General features: G+C 50.7%; 1 protein-coding gene across 4 annotated transcripts in view; it reads left to right on the forward strand.

Moving 5' to 3' along the window:
• RARB (retinoic acid receptor beta) overlaps positions 1-18,219 on the forward strand; it is a 432,877-nt gene that overhangs the window by 411,311 nt on the left and 3,347 nt on the right. For all 4 annotated transcript variants that reach the window (XM_067033889.1, XM_059065578.2, XM_059065580.2 and 1 more), the window contains exons 5-6: positions 1,744-1,920; positions 17,253-17,457. In XM_067033889.1, the coding sequence (XP_066889990.1) occupies positions 1,744-1,920; positions 17,253-17,457 (382 nt within the window). The remainder of the gene's footprint in view (positions 1-1,743; positions 1,921-17,252; positions 17,458-18,219) is intronic.

Consider the following 18,219-nt stretch of genomic DNA (forward strand, 5'->3'; position numbering starts at 1 on the left):
TTCCCTTCAGTTTGTGTGGTGGTGAGTTAGATTCACATGCCGTTAAGACAGCTGTGCATTACTTTTGATAGAATGATGGCGGGCCCGGTGCGTGATGAGGTCTCCTCGTACGGGGCTGATGGAGGCTCCGTTCACACGTGCTGGGCCGGGCAGTGGATGGGCGCTGCGGTGAGATGACTTCCTGCTGTCCGCTCACCTCTGTGCCCCTCCCCTCCCACGTCATCTTCCCACAAACCAGGCGAGCCAATGATTACATTGAATTACAGACCCAGTGGCCACACGCTTGGGCTCAAGCTCCTCTGGGTGTGCCGTGTCCCCAGGTCCTTGGGGATGGATGGGGTGAAGTGGCGGGCAGGACGCTGGCCCTTCCCGCAGGAGCGCCATGGGGGCGGCCAGCCTCCACCTGTTTTAGAGCCTCTGTGCCACCCCATATGCAAACGTCCCTTTCCAGCTTCCCTGCCAACCTTAAAAACACAGCTCATTTTGTAGACTCCCTGGATGTGTCCCCGGGTATCAGGGGCCCAAGCGCCGGCCTTGACCTTGCCAGTCGCTGCACGTCTGGTGCCCCCCGAGGCCACCAGAGGCTGCGGCCCAGGGCAGCCTCGTCCTCGCATGGTGGTTGCCCTGAGACATCCTACATGAGCGTGGACTCGCGGAAGCCTCATTCACTCACTCATTCAGTCAACAAACGTTTTGAGCCCCTGCTGTGTACCAGGCGCTGTTCTGGACACAGAGGATGAGGCAGTGACGGTGAGGCAGGAAGTAAACGAGAGTGTGCGTCGGGGGCTGGGGGCTGGGACCGCAGAGCAGGTATGGAGTCCACAGAGTAGTCGGGTGGGGGCTCAAGTTTGCCCAGCCGGAAAGGAATGAGGGGTGTGTCTGTGGGCAGAGCAGGCCGGGGTGATGGGCGTGCCCGCTGGTCCAGGGACAGCAGGGCCCTGAGGGCCAGGGGAGACGCGAGAGAGCGGGCTGGCCTTGCAGGCTGTGGAGAGGACTTTGCCTTTCCGTCTGAATGAGGTGAGAGATCACTGCAGATTTGGGGCAGCACAGCGACCTGCTGTGACTTGTGTATTTAAAGGTCCCTTTATTGCTCTGGTGAAAGAACAGACCCTGCGGAGGTCAGCGTAGAGTGAGGGAGACCCATGAGGAGCTGTGGCAGTAATCCAGGTGGGAGGCGTTGGTGGCCATGGAGTGGGCCCCCTTCTCTATGTCATGACCGTTCTTCGGGTGGAGAACGTGAAGCTCTCACACCTAAACCATGCCAGGCTGTAACTGAATGTTAGTTAGAATTCTTCCTGTTGCAGGTGATAGAAACCAAACTCAAACCGACTTAGACTAAAAAATAAAATCCTGGTGTGGGTCAGGCGTGGCTGGACCCAACATGTCAGGAAGAGCCTCTCTTCCCACGGTTCATCTCAGCTTTCCTTAGTTGGGTAGAGCCACTAGTCCACCAAGGTTACAAAGTGGTGGCTCCTCCTCCTACCGTTTACTTCATTTACTAGCTGGAGGGATTGCTGAAGAGAGATTCCCACATCTGTTCGTTGATTATCCAGTGGTACAGGGATAAGATTTTGAGCATTTTTAAAAAATGACACTAAGCTAAAAGGTCAACTCTCCCCCACCTTCCGGAGGCTCCCTGTGAAGAGTGAACTGTCAGCGCGTTTGATGGGAAAAGTGTTCGGTTCCCTGCCTTCCGCTTGGCTTCCCACAGCTCCCCCTGACGGTGTTTTCTCTCCTTCGTAGAATTCCAGTGCAGACCATCGAGTCCGACTGGATCTGGGCCTCTGGGACAAATTCAGTGAACTGGCTACCAAGTGCATTATTAAGATCGTGGAGTTTGCTAAACGTCTGCCAGGCTTCACCGGCTTGACCATCGCAGACCAAATCACCCTGCTGAAGGCGGCCTGTTTGGACATCCTGGTATGTGGCCTGAGCCCGCCATCGGGGTGAGCAGGGAGGAGGGGGTGAGGCACTCTGGATCCCTAGCCTCTCCTTCCTCTGCCCGATGGCCAGAGGCTTCCCCAGAGCTGGACAGAAGCTTCGTATTCTCTCCGCAGCGTGGGCTCCCCTCTGCGTGGCCTGGGAAAGGGCCCCAGAGCCCTTCAGTGCCACACTGTGGCTCCAGGGCCCTGGAGGGGTGAGGCCTGTCCCGGCCTGGCCTCTGCAGGCCTTGGCCCCAGTGCCGGTGTCGTCGGGCCGGGAAGCACTAGAGGTGGCAGGGGCGTGTCCCGCCTGGGAAAGTGTGTGCTAGGCCTCTGGAGGAGGTGGGGGGCAGACCCCAGGGATGCGTCAGAACGTAGGGCAGGTAAGATGAGCTTTTGAGGTGCTTTAAAAGAGTAGGTTTTTCTTTTTATTACGTGTTTCATAGCTTGGGGTATAAACAGTTCTGCAAAGCAAATACAGTAACTGTAATTAGAGACATGCACACACGCCTCCCACAGTCCCTCTCTGGAGGAGAGGGGGCTCAGGATGGGACAGTTGTGCAGGAAGGTCGAATGTTTGTGTGTCTTTTCACCGGGAGCCGGATATTAGGAGGAGTGGTAACGGTTACTCTGTAACCTACAGGGGCCGGGGGTCACGAGAGTATCTATGATACTTTTCTTCTCATGAAATCAGAGGGTCTTGGATGGACCTAGGAACATTCAGAAAAAATGAAACATCAGAGCAGCATTAATTTGTCACATTACTGAGACTTCCCTGGTGGTCCAGTGGTTAGGACCCTGTGCTTCAACTGCAGGGGGCATGGGTTCCATCCCTGCTTGGGGCAGCTAAGATCCTGCAAGCCACACAGCCAAAAGAAAAAACCAGAAAAACAAAATCTGTCACATACCAACACGCTGTCAAGTTTGTAAACCTCAGCTCATCTGAGCTGCACGTGACAGAGTGGGCCGGGGGTGGAGACCCAGCCCGTTTTGCAGGAGGAGCTGCTGACCAGGTGAGTCATCTGAGTGCTGGGTCGCACGCCAGTGGTGTGAGAGGCATTGCAGCTCTGAGGCCCTAGAAGCACAGGTGGGGGCTGGGCATGGGGACGGAGCCCGCCCGGCCCCCAGGGTGAGGGGCAGCTTGCCTGTGGGTCACGAAGTAGGGATGAGTTCTGGGAGCAGTGAACAACGGGGCACCGGTGTGTCCTCACGAGTGCCAAGCACAAGGCGCTCAGCCCAGTTTCACCTGAGCCGCTGGACGCTGCCACGCGGCGGCACCACGACCATGGGGTCCTGACTCTGTGCCACGTGGCCACCGCAGGGCCTGGGACCTCCCGACGCTCTGGCCTGTGCCTGCTTCTCGGTCCTCCTTTTGTCTGGTTGCCAGGTGGCGGCAGTTTGTGATTCCCTCCTCTGCCGCCTTTCGGGAAAGGACAGGTGAGAGGATGCTCTGAGGTCCTCGGGGTGGGGAGGGCCTTGTTGCCACAGCGGCAGGTGCTCAGGGATCAGGGCCCCACCCAGGCCCCAGCAGCGTCTCCCCGCGTCTCACGCTGACTCGGAACCCGGCAGCTCTCCTCCCTTTGCCCTTGGGGGACTTGGGAAGGACAGGAGCCACTTTCCGTGACCCCTCCTGGCCTCAGTGTTCTCGTGTGTAAGATAGGAATGCGAGTCAACCAGGGGAGGCCCTTCTGCGGGCTCACGCGGCCCTGGTGGAGGGTGGATCAGGTGGGGGACTCGGCAGTGAGAGCAGGGACGGGGTCGGCAGGGCACGCAGCACGGAGTCCAGGCTCTGGGCCGGGAGTTGGGAGACCTTTCCTCTGCTCCCACTGGCCTCTCGGGCTGCAGTGTGGGGTTGGCGTGCAGAGGGGAGAAGCCCTTGCAGGGGCAGGGCAGGATCTCCAGTCAGATGAGACAAGCAGAGGAATACTTATTTGGCCCCAGACAAGTTCATGTCCAAAAATTTGTAGCAGAGGCACGAGATCCTGAAAAATGCACGTCAAAGAGCATGTCTTGAGTGAGGATATCAACTGCCTGACGGTAGAGGCGGCTTCTCAGCGAAGCCACGGGCGTGTGGTGGGAGTGGGCCCGTGAGGCGCAAGGATGGGCACATGCGGGCTGCAGCTGTTCTCAGCCCCTAGGAAGGAGAGTCCCGGGGCACCAGGCCTGGCCGCGTACTGCCCCCGTGGCCACCAGTGCCTGTGCTGTGTCTCCTGCAGGACAGGCCGAGGAGGCCTGGGCAGGGGCAGGTCTGGTTGACAGTCCCGAGGGGTCCGCCCGCCCTCCCCTCCACCATCCACCGGCACCTCGCTCCTGGCCACGCAGCGGTGATTGCCCTGCCTGGCTTCCGGCACCATCTGTGGCTCTGGGGCCCTGCCAGGGAGGGCTGTTCCTGCGTGAACCTGTCCTCCCAGGGACTCAATGGAGACAGGACCCCGGCCTGAGAGGGACCAGCTCTGCTCTCGGAGGCCCAGCCGCCTGTGCCGTTGCAGGTTCCAGGGTCCCTGTGAGAAAAGCCACAGCCTGCCAGCCTCAGGGTACTGAGCGGTCCCTGTGAGGTGGGCGTGATGGGACCGGACTCCAGGGCTCACACCCTGGCTCTGCCCCTCCGAACAGCCCCGCTGAAGTGGGTGTGATGGTAGCTCCTCCCCAGTGAGGGACAACGGATGGGTTTAGTGCACGGGAAGCACTTGGCTCAGTACCTGGCACTTAGGAAGAGCTCCTTTACCGTAGCCATCATCCTCCTCACCACCACCACCATCGCCGCTAAGCCCAGAGCGTCTCAGTGCACGTTCATGGACACGCGTGTCTGCACGTGTAGGTGTGTACACAGACGCCCACACGCCGCTGTCTGGAGCTGTGCTGGAGTGCAGCCAGTCTGAGTGCTGTGGTGTTAAAGGAAGTACATGGTTTCAGACTTCGTGTTTAATAATACGAAATATCTCCGTGATGATTCTTTATGTTCTTAAAACAGTAGGTTGGATCTGTTAGGTTAACTAAAATATATTATTAAATTTTTTTTTTATTGGAGTACAGTTGATTTACCATGTGTTAGTTTCAGGTGTACAGCATAGTGAGTCAGTTGTACATATACATATATCCACTCTTTCTCAGATTCTTTTCCCATATAGGTCATTACAGAATATTGAGTAGAATTCCCTGTGCTATACAGCAGGTCCTTGTTGATTATCTGTTTTATATATAGTAGTGTGTATATGTTAATCCCAAACTCCTACTAATTTATCCTTTCCCCCACCTTTCCCCTTTGGTAACCATAAGTTTGTTTTCGAAGTCTGTGAGTCTTGTTTCTGTTTTGTAAATAGGTTCATTTATATCATTTTTTTAAGATTCCACATATAAGTGATAACATATGATATTTTTCTTTCTCTGTGTGACTTGCTTCATTTAGTAAGTATAGTCTGTAATCTCTAGGTGCATCATGTTGCTGCAAAAGGCATTATTTCCTTTTTCTGCTGAGTAATATTCCATTGTATGTATGTACCACATCTTCTTTATCCATTTCTCTGTCGATGGACATTTAGGTTGTTTCCATGTGTTGGCTATTATAAATGGTGCTGCTATGAACATAGGGGCACGTGCATCTTTTTGAACAATAGTTTTCTGAGGATATATACCTAGGAGTAGGGTTGCTGGATCATATGGCAGCTCTATTTTTAGTTTTTTAAGGAACCTCCATACTGTTCTCCATAGTGGCTGTATCAGTTTACATTCCCACCAACAGTGCAAGAGGGTTCCCTTTTCTCCACACCCTCTCCAGCATTTATTGTCTGTAGATTTTTTGATGATGGCCATTCTGACTGGTGTGAGGTGATACCTCAATTGTAATTTGATGTGCATTTCTCTAATAATTAGCGATGTTGAGCATCTTTTCATGTGCTTTTTGGCCATCTGTATGTCTTTTTGAAGAAATATCTATTTAGGTTTTCTCATTTTTTTACTCTGTTGTTGTTTTTTTGATATTGAGCTATATGTGCTGTTTGTATATTTCGCAGATTAACCCCTTGTCACTCACTTTGATTGCAAATATTTTCTCCCATTCTGTGGGAGAAAATGATTTTTGTTTTGTTTTGTTTATGGTTTCCTTTGCTGTGCAAAAGCTTTTAAATTTAGTTAGGTCCCATTTGTTTATTTTTGTTTTTATTTTCATTACACTAGGAAGTGGATCCAAAAAGATATTGCTGTGATTTATGTCCAAGCGTGTTCTTCCTATGTTTTCCTCTAAGAGTTTTATAGTATCTGGCCTTACATTTAGGTCTTTAATCCATTTTGAGTTTACTTTTGTTTAGGGTGTTAAGGAGTGTTCTAATTTCATTCTTTGACATGTAGCTGTCCAGTTTTCCCAGCACCACATATTGAAGAGGCTGTCTTTTCTCCATTGTATATTCTTGCCTCCTTTGTCATAGATTAATTGACCCTATATAGGAGCATGGATTGATTTCTGTGCTTTCTATCCTGTTCCATTGATCTATATTGCTGTTTTTGTGCCATTACCATATTGTCTTAATTACTGTGGCTTTGTAGTACAGTCTGGGAGCCTGATTCTTCCAGCTCCATTTTTCTTTCTCAGGATTGCTTTGGCCATTCGGGGTCTTACGTGTTTCCATACAAATTTTAAGAATTTTTTTTGTTGTTCTAGTTGTGTGAAACATGCCATTGGTAATTTAATAGGGATTGGGTTGAATCTGTAGATTGCCTTGGGTAGTATATTCATTTTGACAATATTGATTCTTCCAATCCAAGAACATGGTGTATCTTTCCACCTGTTTGTGTCATCTTCAGTTTTGTTCATCTGTGTCTTATAGTTTTCAGGGTACAGGTCTTTTGCCTCCTTAGGTAGGTTTATTCCTAGGTATTTTATTCTTTTTTATTGCAATGATAAGTGGGATTGTTTCCTTAATTTCTCTTTCTGATCTTACATTCTAAAGAAATGCAAGAGATTTCTGTGTACTAATTTTCTATCCTGCAACTTTACCTGATTCATTGATGGGGCTCTAGGAGTTTTCTGCTAACCTCCTTAGGATTTTTTATGTATAGTATCATGTCATCAGCAAGCAGTGACAGTTTAACTTTCTTTTCCAATATGGATTCCTTTTATTTCTTTTTCTTCTCTGATAGCCGTGGCTAGGACTTCCAAAACTGTGTTGAATAAAAGTGGTGAGAGTGGACAGCCTTGTCTTGTTCCTGATCTTAGAGGAAATGCTGTCAACTTTTCACCACTGAGAGTGATGTTTGCTGTGGTTTTGTCATATATGGCCTTTATTATGTTGAGGTAGGCTTCCTCTCTGCCCACTTTCTGGAGAGTTTTTTATTATAAATGCGTGTTGAATTTTGTCAAAAAGCTTTTTCTGAATCTGTTAAGATGATCGTATGGATTTTATTCTTCAGTTTGTTTTTATGGTGTATCACACTGATTGATTTGCAGATATTGAAGAATCCTTGCATCCTTGGGATAAATCCCACTTGATCATGGTGTATGGTTTGCTAGTATTTTGTTGAGGTTTTTTTTTTTTTTTTTTTCAGTACGTGGGCCTCTCACTGTTGTGGCCTCTCCCGTTGTGGAGCACAGGCTCCGGACGCTCAGGCTCAGCAGCCATGGCTCACGGGCCCAGCCACTCTGTGGCATGTGGGATCTTCCCGGACCAGGGCATGAACCCGTGTCCCCTGCATTGGCAGGCAGACTCTCAACCACTGTGCCACCAGGGGAGCCCTTGTTGAGGATTTTTGCATCTATGTCTATCCATGATGCTGGCCTGTAATTTTCTTCTTTTGGTGGTATCTTTGTCTGGTTTTGGTATCAGGGTGATGGTGGCCTCATAGAATGAGTTGGGGAGTATTCCTTCCTCTGCAATTTTTTGGAACAGTTTCAGAAGAATAGGTGTTAACTCTGCACTGAATGTTTGGTAGAATTCACTATGCAGCCATCTGGTCCTGGACTTTTGTTTGTTGGGAGTTTTTTAATCACAGTTTCAATTTCAGTACTTTTGATTGGTCTGTTCATATTTTCTATTTCTTCCTGGTTCAGTCTTGGGAGATTGAACCTTTCTAAGAATTTGTCCATTTCTTCCAGGTTGTCCACTTTATTGGCATACAGTTGGCTTGCAGTAGTCTCTTATGATCCTTTGTATTTCTGTGGTGTCCATTGTAACTTCTCCTTTTTCATTTCTAATTTTATTGATTTGAACCCTCTCCCTTTTTGATGAGACTGGCTAAAGGTTTATCAATTTTGTTTATCTTTTCAGATAACCAGCTTTTAGCTTCATTGATCTTTTCTGTTGTTTTCTTCATCTCTATTTCATTTATTTCTGCTCTGATCTTTATGATTTCTTTCCGTCTACTAACTTTGGGTTTTGTTTGCTCTTTATTTGCTCTTATTGCTTTAGGTATAGGGTTACGTTTTTATTTGAAATTTTTATTTCCTGAGGTAAGATTGTATTGCTGTAAAATTCCCTCTTAGAACTGCTTTTGTTACATCCCATAGGTTTTGGATTGTTGTGCTTTTGTTTTCATTTGTCTCTAGATATTTTTGATTTTCTCTTTCATTTCTTCAGTGATCCATTGGTTGTTTAATAGCATATTGTTTAGTCTTCATGTGTTTGTGTTTTTTACAGTTTTTTTTCTTGGAGTTGATTTCTAATCTCATAGCATTGTGCTCGGAAAAGATGCTTTATACAATTTCAGTTATCTTAAATTCACCAAGGCTTGCTTTGTGGTCCAGCGTGTGGTCAGTCCTGGAGAATGTTCCATACGCACATGAGAAAAATGTGTATTCTTCTTTTGGATGGAATGCTCTCTAAATATCAGTTAAGTCCATCTGGTCTAATGTGTCATTTAAGGCCTGTATTTCCTTATTGCTTTTCTGTCTAGATGATCTGTCCATTGCTGAAACTGGGGTGTTAAGGTCTCCCACTATTATTGGGTTACTGTCAATTTCTCCCTTTATGGCTGTTAGCCTTATATATTGAGGTGCTCTTATGTTTGGTGCATATATATTTACAATTGTTATATCGTCTTTTCGGATTGATCCCTTGATCATTACGTAGTGTCCTTTTTTGTCTCTTGTAACATTCTTCTTTTTATATAAATTTATTTTATTTATTTTTGGCTGCGTTGGGTCTTTGTTGCGCTCAGGCTTTCTCTACTTGTGGCGAGTAGGGGCTACTCTTCGTTGTGGTGTGCAGGCTTCTCATTGTGGTGGCTTTGTCTTGTTGCAGAGCACAGGCTCTAGGCACACAGGCTTCAGTAGTTGCAGCAGGTGGGTTAGTAGTTGTGGCTCGAGGTATCTAGAGTGCAGGCTCAATAGTTGTGGTGCACAGGATTAGTTGCTCCATGGCATGTGGGATCTTCCCAGACCAGGGCTCGAACCCGTGTCCCCTGCATCGCCAAGTGGACTCTTAACCACTGCGCCACACCACTGCACCACCAGGGAAGTCCCTCTCATAACAGTCTTTATTTTAAAGTCTGTTTTATCTGATACGAGTATTGCTACTCCAGCTTTCTTTTGATTTCCATTTTCATGGAATACCTTTTTCCATTTCCTCACTTACAGTCTGTATGTGTCCCTAGATCTGAAGTGGGCCTTTTGTAGACAGCATATATATGGGTCTTATTTTTGTAACCATTCAGCCAGTCTGTGTCTTTTGGTGGGAACATTTAATCCATTTATGTGTAAGGTAATTAACAATATGTATGTTCTTTTTGCTACTTTTTTTTTTTTTTTTTTTTTTTTTTTTTTTTGCGGTATGCGGGCCTCTCACCGTTGTGGCCTCTCCCGTTGCGGAGCACAGGCTCCGGACGCACAGGCTCAGCGGCCATGGCTCACGGGCTTACCTGCTCCGCGGCATGTGGGATCCTCCCGGACCAGGGCACGAACCCGCGTCTCCTGCATCGGCAGGCGGACTCTCAACCACTGCGCCACCAGGGAAGCCCCTTTTTGCTACTTTGTTACTTGTTTTGGATTTGTTTTTGTACATCTTCTTTTCTTCTTCTTTGTTCTCTTGTGATTTGATGACTAACTTTAGTGTTGTGTTCGGATTCATTTTTCTTTTTTGTGTGTGTATCTATTGTAGATTTTCAGTTTGAAGTTACCATGAGGTTTTTTGTTTTTGTTTTTGTTTAATATTTATTTATTTATTTTTGGCTGCACTGGGTCTTCGTTGCTGCACACAGGCTTTCTCTAGTTGTGGGAATAGGGGGCTACTCTTCACTGTGGTGCACGGGCTTCTTATTGCGGTGGCTTCCCTTGTTGCAGAGTACGAGCTCTAGGCACGCAGGCTTGAGTAGTTGTGGCACTCAGGTTTGGTAGTTGTGGCACTCAGGCTCAGTATTTGTGGCTCACAGGCTCTAGAGCACAGGCTCAGTAGTTGTGGCGCATGGGCTTAGTTGCTCCGCGGCATGTGGGATCTTCCCAGACCAGGACTCAAACCCGTGTCCCCTGCATTGGCAGGTGGATTCTTAACCACTGCGCCACCAGGGAAGCCCCATGAGCTTTTAATATAGCAGTCTATATATAAACAAGACTGTTCTAAGTTGCTGGTCTTTTCATTTCAGTGCATTTCCAATATCCTGCATTTGTGCTCTCCTCTTCTCACGATTGCTGGTTTTGATATCATATTTGTGTGCGCATGATTTCCTAACTTTACTCTATGTTTGCCTTTACAAAGGTGAGCTTTTCCATTCATAATTTTCTTGTTTCTAGTTGTGGTCTTTTCCACCTAGAGAAGTTCCTTCAGCATTTGTTGCATTGCTGGTCTGGTAGTGCTGAGTTCTCTTAGCTTTTGCCTGTCTGTAAAGCTTTTGACTTCTCCATCAAATCTGAATGAGAGCCTTGCTGGGTAAAGTATTCTTGATTGTAGGTTTTTCCCTTTCATCACTTTAAATATATCGTGGCCCCCTGCGCCCCTTGTGCCCTTCACAGTTTCTGCTGGAAAGTCAGGTGATAACCTTGTGGGGATTCCCTTGTATGTTATTTGTTGCTTTTCCCTTGTTGCTTTTAATGTTTTCTCTTTGTCTTTAATTTTTGTCAGTTTGATTAGTATGTGTCTCGGTGTGTTCCTCCTTGAGTTCATCCTGCTTGGGACTCTCTGTGCTTCTTGGACTTGAGTGAGTGTTTCCTTTCTCATGTTAGGGAAGTTTTCAGGTATTATATCTTCAAATTTTTTTCAGACCCTTCTCTCTCTCTTCTCCTTCTGAGACCCCTATAATGTGAATGTTGGCACATTTAAAGTTGTCCCAGAGGTCACTTAAACTATCCTCATTTCTTTGCATTTTTTTTCTTTATTCTGTTCCACAGCAGTGATTTCCACCATTCTGTCTTCCAGGTCACTTATTCATTCTCCTGCTTCAGTTATTCTGCTATTGGTTCATCTCAGTGTATTTTTCATTTCAGTATTGTACTGTTCATCTTTGTTTTTTAAATTTTCTGGTTCTTTGTAAACATTTCTTGTATCTCACCAGTCTGTGTCTCCATTTTTTTTCTGAGATCTTGGATCATCTTTTCTGTAATTTCTCTGAATTCTTTTTCAGGAAGATTGGCTATCTCTACTTCACTTAGTTATTCTTCTGGGGTTTTATCTTGTTCCCTCATCTGGGACATATTCCTCTGCCATCTCATTTTGTCTAACTTTCTGTGTTTGTTCTCTCTTTCTCAGGCTGCAGGATAGTAGTTCCTCCTGCTTCTAGTGTCTGCCCCCTGGTGGGTAAGGTTGGTCCAGGGGCTTGTGCAGGCTTCCTGGTTGGAGGGACTGGTGCCTGCACTCTGGTGGGTGGGGCTGGGTCTTGTCCCTCTGGTGGGCAGGGTTGTGTCAAGGGGCATGTCTAGAGGCGTCTGTGGGCTTACAATGACTTTAGGCAGCCTATCTGCTGATGGGGTGGGGCTGTGTTCCTGTTTTGCTTGTTGTTTGGCCTGAGGCGTCCCAGCACTGGAGCCTGCAGGCTGTTGGGTGGGGCCAGGTCTCTGCCAAAATGGCGGCCTCCAGGAGAGCTCACGCTGATGAATATTCCCAGTACCTCTGTCACCAGTGTCCTTTTCCCCACATTGAGCCACACCCAACCCCCTCCTCCCCGAGAGACCCTCCCAAACCTGCAGGTTGGTCTGATCCAGGCTCTTATGGAGGCACTGCTTTGCCCTGGGTCCTAGTGCATGTGAAGCTTTGTGTGTGCTCTCCAAGAGTGGAGTCACTGTTTCCCCCAGTCCTATGGAACTCCTGCACTCAAGCCCTGCTGGCCTTCAAAGCCAGATGCTCTGGGGGCTCCTCCTCCTGATATGAGACCCCCAGGCTGGGGAGCTTGACTGGGGCTCAGAACTCTCACTCCTCTGGGAGAACCTCTGCGAAATAATTATTTTCCGGTTTGTGTGTCGCCCCCTCAGCAGTTATGGGAGTTGATTATATTGTGAAAGTGCCCCTCCTACTGTCTCGTTGTGGCTTCTTCTGTCTCTGAGTGTAGAATACCTGTTTTTGGTAGTTTCCAGTCTGTTTGGTCAATGGGTTTGTAACTGGTTGTTCAGCAGTTAGTTGTGATTTTGGAGTTTTCGTGAGAGGAGGTGAGCGCAGGTCCTGCTACTCCACCATCTTGTCTCCAGCCAACTCTTAAATAACTGCTCAGGCACCTGGGGGCAGGCGGAGAGCCACAGGGCCAAGCCAGTGGCCAGGAACCTGGGCTCCAGCAGTGTATTTATTATTAAATTTAAGTCAGCATACTTCCCATAACATTTAAGCAGTGGCTTCCTGAGCAGTGATCTCAGAAGCCACACAGCGAGGAGACTTGTGCTCCCAGAACATGGGTTTCCTTCTCAGGAATGGCAGGCTGGTGGCATGTCCCCTGGGGAGACCCTTTGTTCCCATGTGGTCATCACTGCAGGTACACGTACTGCCAGGGAAGACGACCAGGCACAGCTCTGTGTATGTATTTGTTATTATTATGGCACATCAACATTTCCACAAGCTCTGGAGGATAAACAGTCAAATCAGATCAGGACCTGCCCCCAAATTGCCAAACACAATTAGTAAAGAGAACAAGATTGGTGAGCAACTGGAGGTTTCTCCTTTGCTGAAAAATTTAGAAATCCCTGTATTTTGTAAGCCCCTTTCAGGGTAGTTCCTTAATAACTGGATAAGTATTCATTCATCATCTGCTGTGGCCCACCCTGCCTTAGGTGCCAAGGAAACAGCAAGGGGCAGGACAGATAAAGAGCAGTGTCCTACGAGAAGCTCATCTCCTGGGGTGGGGAGGGGGGGTCAGTAAGCTCAGAGAGCAAAGCTGCTATGAAGAAGGTAAAGCAGGGCAAGGGGTCGGTTGTGGAATATCACACAGCAGTGAAAAAGGTGCCTGCCCCACGAGCTAGCACAGGGAATCTCCCAGCCTCCACGTGGAGGGAACAGAAGCCAGGCTAGACTGTGATTCCATTCATCCAAGGTTCAAATTCAGGCGGAACTAATTGATAGGAACATAAGTCAAGATAATGGTGCCTCTTGGGGAGGAGGGTTCATTGGGAAAGGCCAAGGGTGCCTGTGGACGCCAGAACCGTGGGTGCCGTGTTCTGGTGGTGCTCACGCAGGCACCCACTTGGGGAATGCATCCAGCTGTATGTGCGTCAGGCTGTGCACATGACCCACAGCAAGTATGTTGTGTTAGTGACCTATTGCCGTGTAGCAGGCTGTCCCAAACTGAGCCACTTAAAACAATAAGTGTTACACAGTCCCTGCTGGCCACGAGCCGGGTGGGTCTGCCAGGGGCTTTCTGAGGTTGCCGTGGCGACATTGCAGGCTGCCTCATCTGAAGGCCTGACTGGGGCTAGATGGGCCGCTTCTGGGTGTGCTGAGCACACCTGCCTGGCAGGCTGGTGCCACTGTTGACCGGAGGGCAAGGCTCCTGGCCGCATGGACCTCCCCAGGGGCTACATGCATGTCCCGGTGACACGTCAGCCAGCATCCCCAGGACAGGAGATTGGGGAGAGCAGGCACAGGGGGCCATGCCTCCCGTGGTCTGGTGACATGCCCTCACTGCGCCTGCGAGTCAAATGCTGGTCCAGCCCCTTCTCCAGGGGAGGGGACTGAAGCTCTGCTCCCCAGAGGGGGTAGGAGCAGAGAATGTTTTAAAACCACCACGCGCGTTGTGCGTCAATTTATAAACCAGTGTATTTCCTATTTCGAAAAAAATGGGGTGTAGTGATTGATACAAAGTAATGGTTTTTAGGACACGTGTTCCCTGCTCCCTGACGAGGTGACGTTGAGCTGAGCCCTGAATAGAAGAGTCCCCTGCGTGTAGGCCAGCGGAGAAGCGTGAAAGGCGAGGGAGCAGCCCACGCACAGGCTTCGGTGCGGGCGGGGCCGCGGGGAGAAGGGGCGGTCCCGGAGCCTAGAGAGGACCGCACGCCCGGGGCATGGCTGCGAGGCCCGGGCGCCCTGATGACCGTGCCGAGCAGTGGGTCCGGCTGCAGAAGGGGAAGGACAGAAGCGGACGGGGCCACTGCGCCCCGCGCTCAGACCCGCGGCCCCGGCAGGCAGTGGGCGGCCCTCGGCATCTCTGGGGGCGGGGGAGGGGCGTCGTGCCCCGAGGAGGGTCAGCCTTGCCCATCAGTGGGCTCTGTGTGTCCGCCACGCCCCTCCTTTGGACAGTCGACCTGGCTGGGCCTGTTTTTACGCATCTCGTGGGGCCCGCATGCTCCACCTCCCAGACCAAACCCCCTCCTTTCAAACGAAGGGTGATTTTTCCTGGGGCAGCGCTTGGCGGCGGCGGCTGCTGGCGTTTGCCTTTAGTGTGACAAGCCGGAGCTCCGGGGTTTGTCTCCGGGGCGGCCTGGCCCAGCCCCAGGCCTTCCCCGCTGGACGTCCGTTTATGCTTCATTTCGGCTTTGAACTTCGTAGGGCGAGGGGCAACAGGATGGGGTTTCACTGCTTCATCAGAGTCCATGTATTTTGCAGCTTGTGAGGAGGAAAGTCCTGCCATGTGGAATGGGTGCCACGTGCGCTGCCGTCTGGGCTTGGGTTTGGGGGGAGCCGCGGGCGGCCCCCAGACCGAGCTCTTCCACCCCGGCGGGCGCGGCGCTCATGCGCGAAACTGCAGAGGCTTGCTGCCTGTTTGATCCAGCCTGGAAGCGTTCCGAGCCCCTAAACACCGAGCACGCGGTGACTCCCGCCAAGGCCATGCTCTTGGCGCCTCTCCAGGAGCTGAGGGACCTTGGGCCAGGGGTTGGGGGTCTGCCGGCAGCGTCACGCGTGTGCTCTTGGGCCTCCAAGGGAGCGAAGGCTCGTGCCCGACGACGTTCGGGTGCCTGTGCTGCCCTCACGCTGGCGTGGCTTCAGGCCCCGTCGGCCGCCAAGGTGAAGGGCCACAGGCCGGCCAGAGGGACCCAGAGGAAACGGCTGAGCCCGGGGTGGGGGCGTCCCTGGAGAAGTGTCCGAGAGGTGCAGGTGGTCCCCTCCAGGGAAGGAGTCTCTGTGGTGCTTTGATAACCACGGCGCATTCACGCCCCGGCTGGAGGCTGCAGAAGGCCCTTGGCAGGGCCAGCGGTCACCTCCCTGAGAGGGGCACCTGGGCCTGGGTGGTGGCCTGAGAAGCCCCGAGGCTGGCTGCCGGGAGCGGAGGTGGAGAGCACAGGCCCGAAGCAAGCGATGCCTCCTGGGACTCACGTGACCCAGGACAAGCTGCTGGGGTTTGTGCCCTGCCTGTAGGATGGGGTGACAGTAGCGTCTGCCTCGTGGGTTGATACAGAAGTTAAGGCGTGGTTAGAAGCACTGGGCACAGGCCCGTGTGGTCGGCGACCCGCCCTGTATCAGCTGTTGCTGCACTAGGTGGGGCGTGCTCTTGGCCACCTGCTGCTCTCAGACGTCTTCTGACCGGGAAGGCGGCGGCAGCAGACCGTCTCATCAGCAGGGCCGCCGCAGCCTCCCTCCACTGGGTGTCCACGCTGGAGTCCCGTGTGTCTGCATCTTCCTGGGGAACGGCGTGGGAGCATCTGGCCCTTCCCTGCAGCGGCCTGGCCCCTCCCTGGTTGCCGTGGTCCAGTGGCTGTGAGGCTCCTGCACCCACACTGCCCATCAGATTGGAAGGGCTTCCCCACCGGAAGCGTCCTTTCCCCAAACCCACGGCACTTCCCTGAGACGATGCAAGATTCGGCAGTTCTTCTTTCGGGAGCCCTGGTGGGATCACGGGGAGCGGGCACGGGCTTTTTCTCAGGGGGCCAGCCCTCTGACACGTCATGGGACAGGAAGGGCCCAGGACCCCCTGGTGGCAGTGTCCTCTAGGCTGACGTTCGTGGGGACCACACCCAGTCACATGAGCATCTGGGAGAAATCCCCAGCTCCCCTAGCCTGCTGGGTCTAGGCGGGGTTAACTTATCCAGCAGCTCGGAGGCCTCCTCCGAGGGAGAGTCCAGTGTGGAGGCCCGGTTGGTGCAGTGCTGCAGCTCTGGGCGGATCAGCGCTGCGGGTGCACAGAGCCCTGACGGGTACTGGGGGTTGAGCGCGGGCCACAGGGTTACAGACCGAGGGCGTGTCGGGTGGGGCTGGCAGATGTGGCAGGAGACCCAGGCCGCTTTTCCAGAGAAACCCACCAGACTTCCGGGCTGAGCTGACAGGCCACCTCCTGTCCGTGGACCTGCCCGTGGCTTCCTGCCAGCCGTGCCCGAGCTTCCCCTCTGCCAGCGCCCTGGCACCTTGCTTGTTCCGCTCCCGTTCCGTGGGTCACGGTCGTCTGGGGCTGCGTGAGCAGGGCATCCCAGCGGGAGTTCCACTTGGAATACCTCAGAGCCAGCCACATCTCAGCTGTGTGGTGCTGACCACCCAGCTTAGCCTTTCTGAGCCTCTGGCCCTTCATCTATAAAATAAGAAACATATTCAGCTCACCGAGTTCTTCACAAGGTTGAATGGAGAGCACGTGTAACACTTGATATACACCAGGCATTTAATAAGTGGTAAATAGTGGCCTTTTTTGGTAGACTGTAAGCTCTTAAAAAAAAAAAAAAAAAAAAAAAAACCATCTTCTTTTCATAAGCACCTGGCACAGTGCCTGGGACATAAGTAGGTACTCAGTAAATGTTTATTTGAGTCAGATGAATTACTTTTAGCATAAACAGATATTTCTCAAATTCTGTGTCCTATTTATTATTCCCTAAAGAACTTTAGCCATGTTTTGACTTCTGTGGTCTTTTGAGGGAAGAGCTGGAACAGACGCTCACCCCCGAAGGGGGGTGGGCAGAGACTCATGTGCTGCCAGAGCTCCTCGGAAGCCTTCCTGTGATTTCCTGCCCTGATCTGATGGAGGCTGCTGGGCCAGGCTCACTTTGATGATGCAAACGTGGTGGTTTTCTTCCAGATTCTGAGAATCTGCACCAGGTATACTCCAGAGCAAGACACCATGACGTTTTCGGATGGCCTGACCCTGAATCGAACCCAGATGCACAACGCCGGGTTTGGCCCCCTGACCGACCTCGTGTTCACCTTCGCCGGCCAGCTTCTGCCTCTGGAGATGGATGACACGGAGACAGGCCTTCTCAGCGCCATCTGCTTGATCTGTGGAGGTACCACCACCTAGAAAACCCTCGTCAGAGTCCGTGAAGAGCAACTCACACTTGTAATTTATGGGAAATTCCTCATCTCCACTTTGGAGTTATTTTGCATGGAAAAGGACATGTGGATAAAGCCAGGCATGCATGCTTAGAGTTTGTTGCATTTTTCCATATTTTTATAAGTTAAATAAAGGCATTTGGGGTTTTCCTGCTCTGAAATCCCAAAATGCTGTTTCTCCAGTTACCACAGGTGCTTTTTTAAAGGTAGGATCAGACTGTTGTAACATAAATGGCCCCGGGACATTTTTAGGTTGAGCCAAAGAACCTGCATGTGCTGTTTGCTCTTCAGGGGCTGAGATTACAAGTCATTGTGTTGGCTCCCTAACATCCTTGGGAGGTCTGGGGTGAAATATGGTTCTTCTTTGTAGTGACCCCTCCTGGCTCACGGGAGGCCGAATCATGCGTGGTTAATGAGTTACTGGCATCAGTTAGGGGGCTGATTGACCTTGCCTCTTTAACCATCCTGCTCTAGGTTTCCTTTAATTCAGTTTAGTAGTGACACCTCGTGGTCATGAGAAGTAATTCTCTGCCGGGGACAAAAGCAACCAGCCTTCAAAATGTGGACAGTCATTTTCAAGTATCACTGCTTAAGGCAGTTGCACACATCTTCAGATTTGTTTATGTGATTGAATCATCAAATTAATAAGGTTACGATATAGTGGAACCAAGGAGGGAGGGGAACTGGGCAGAAACTCTAGCCTGCAAATGAGTAAC

Source organism: Kogia breviceps, chromosome 5 (genome assembly GCF_026419965.1).
Source record: "Kogia breviceps isolate mKogBre1 chromosome 5, mKogBre1 haplotype 1, whole genome shotgun sequence".
NCBI lineage: Eukaryota > Metazoa > Chordata > Mammalia > Artiodactyla > Physeteridae > Kogia > Kogia breviceps.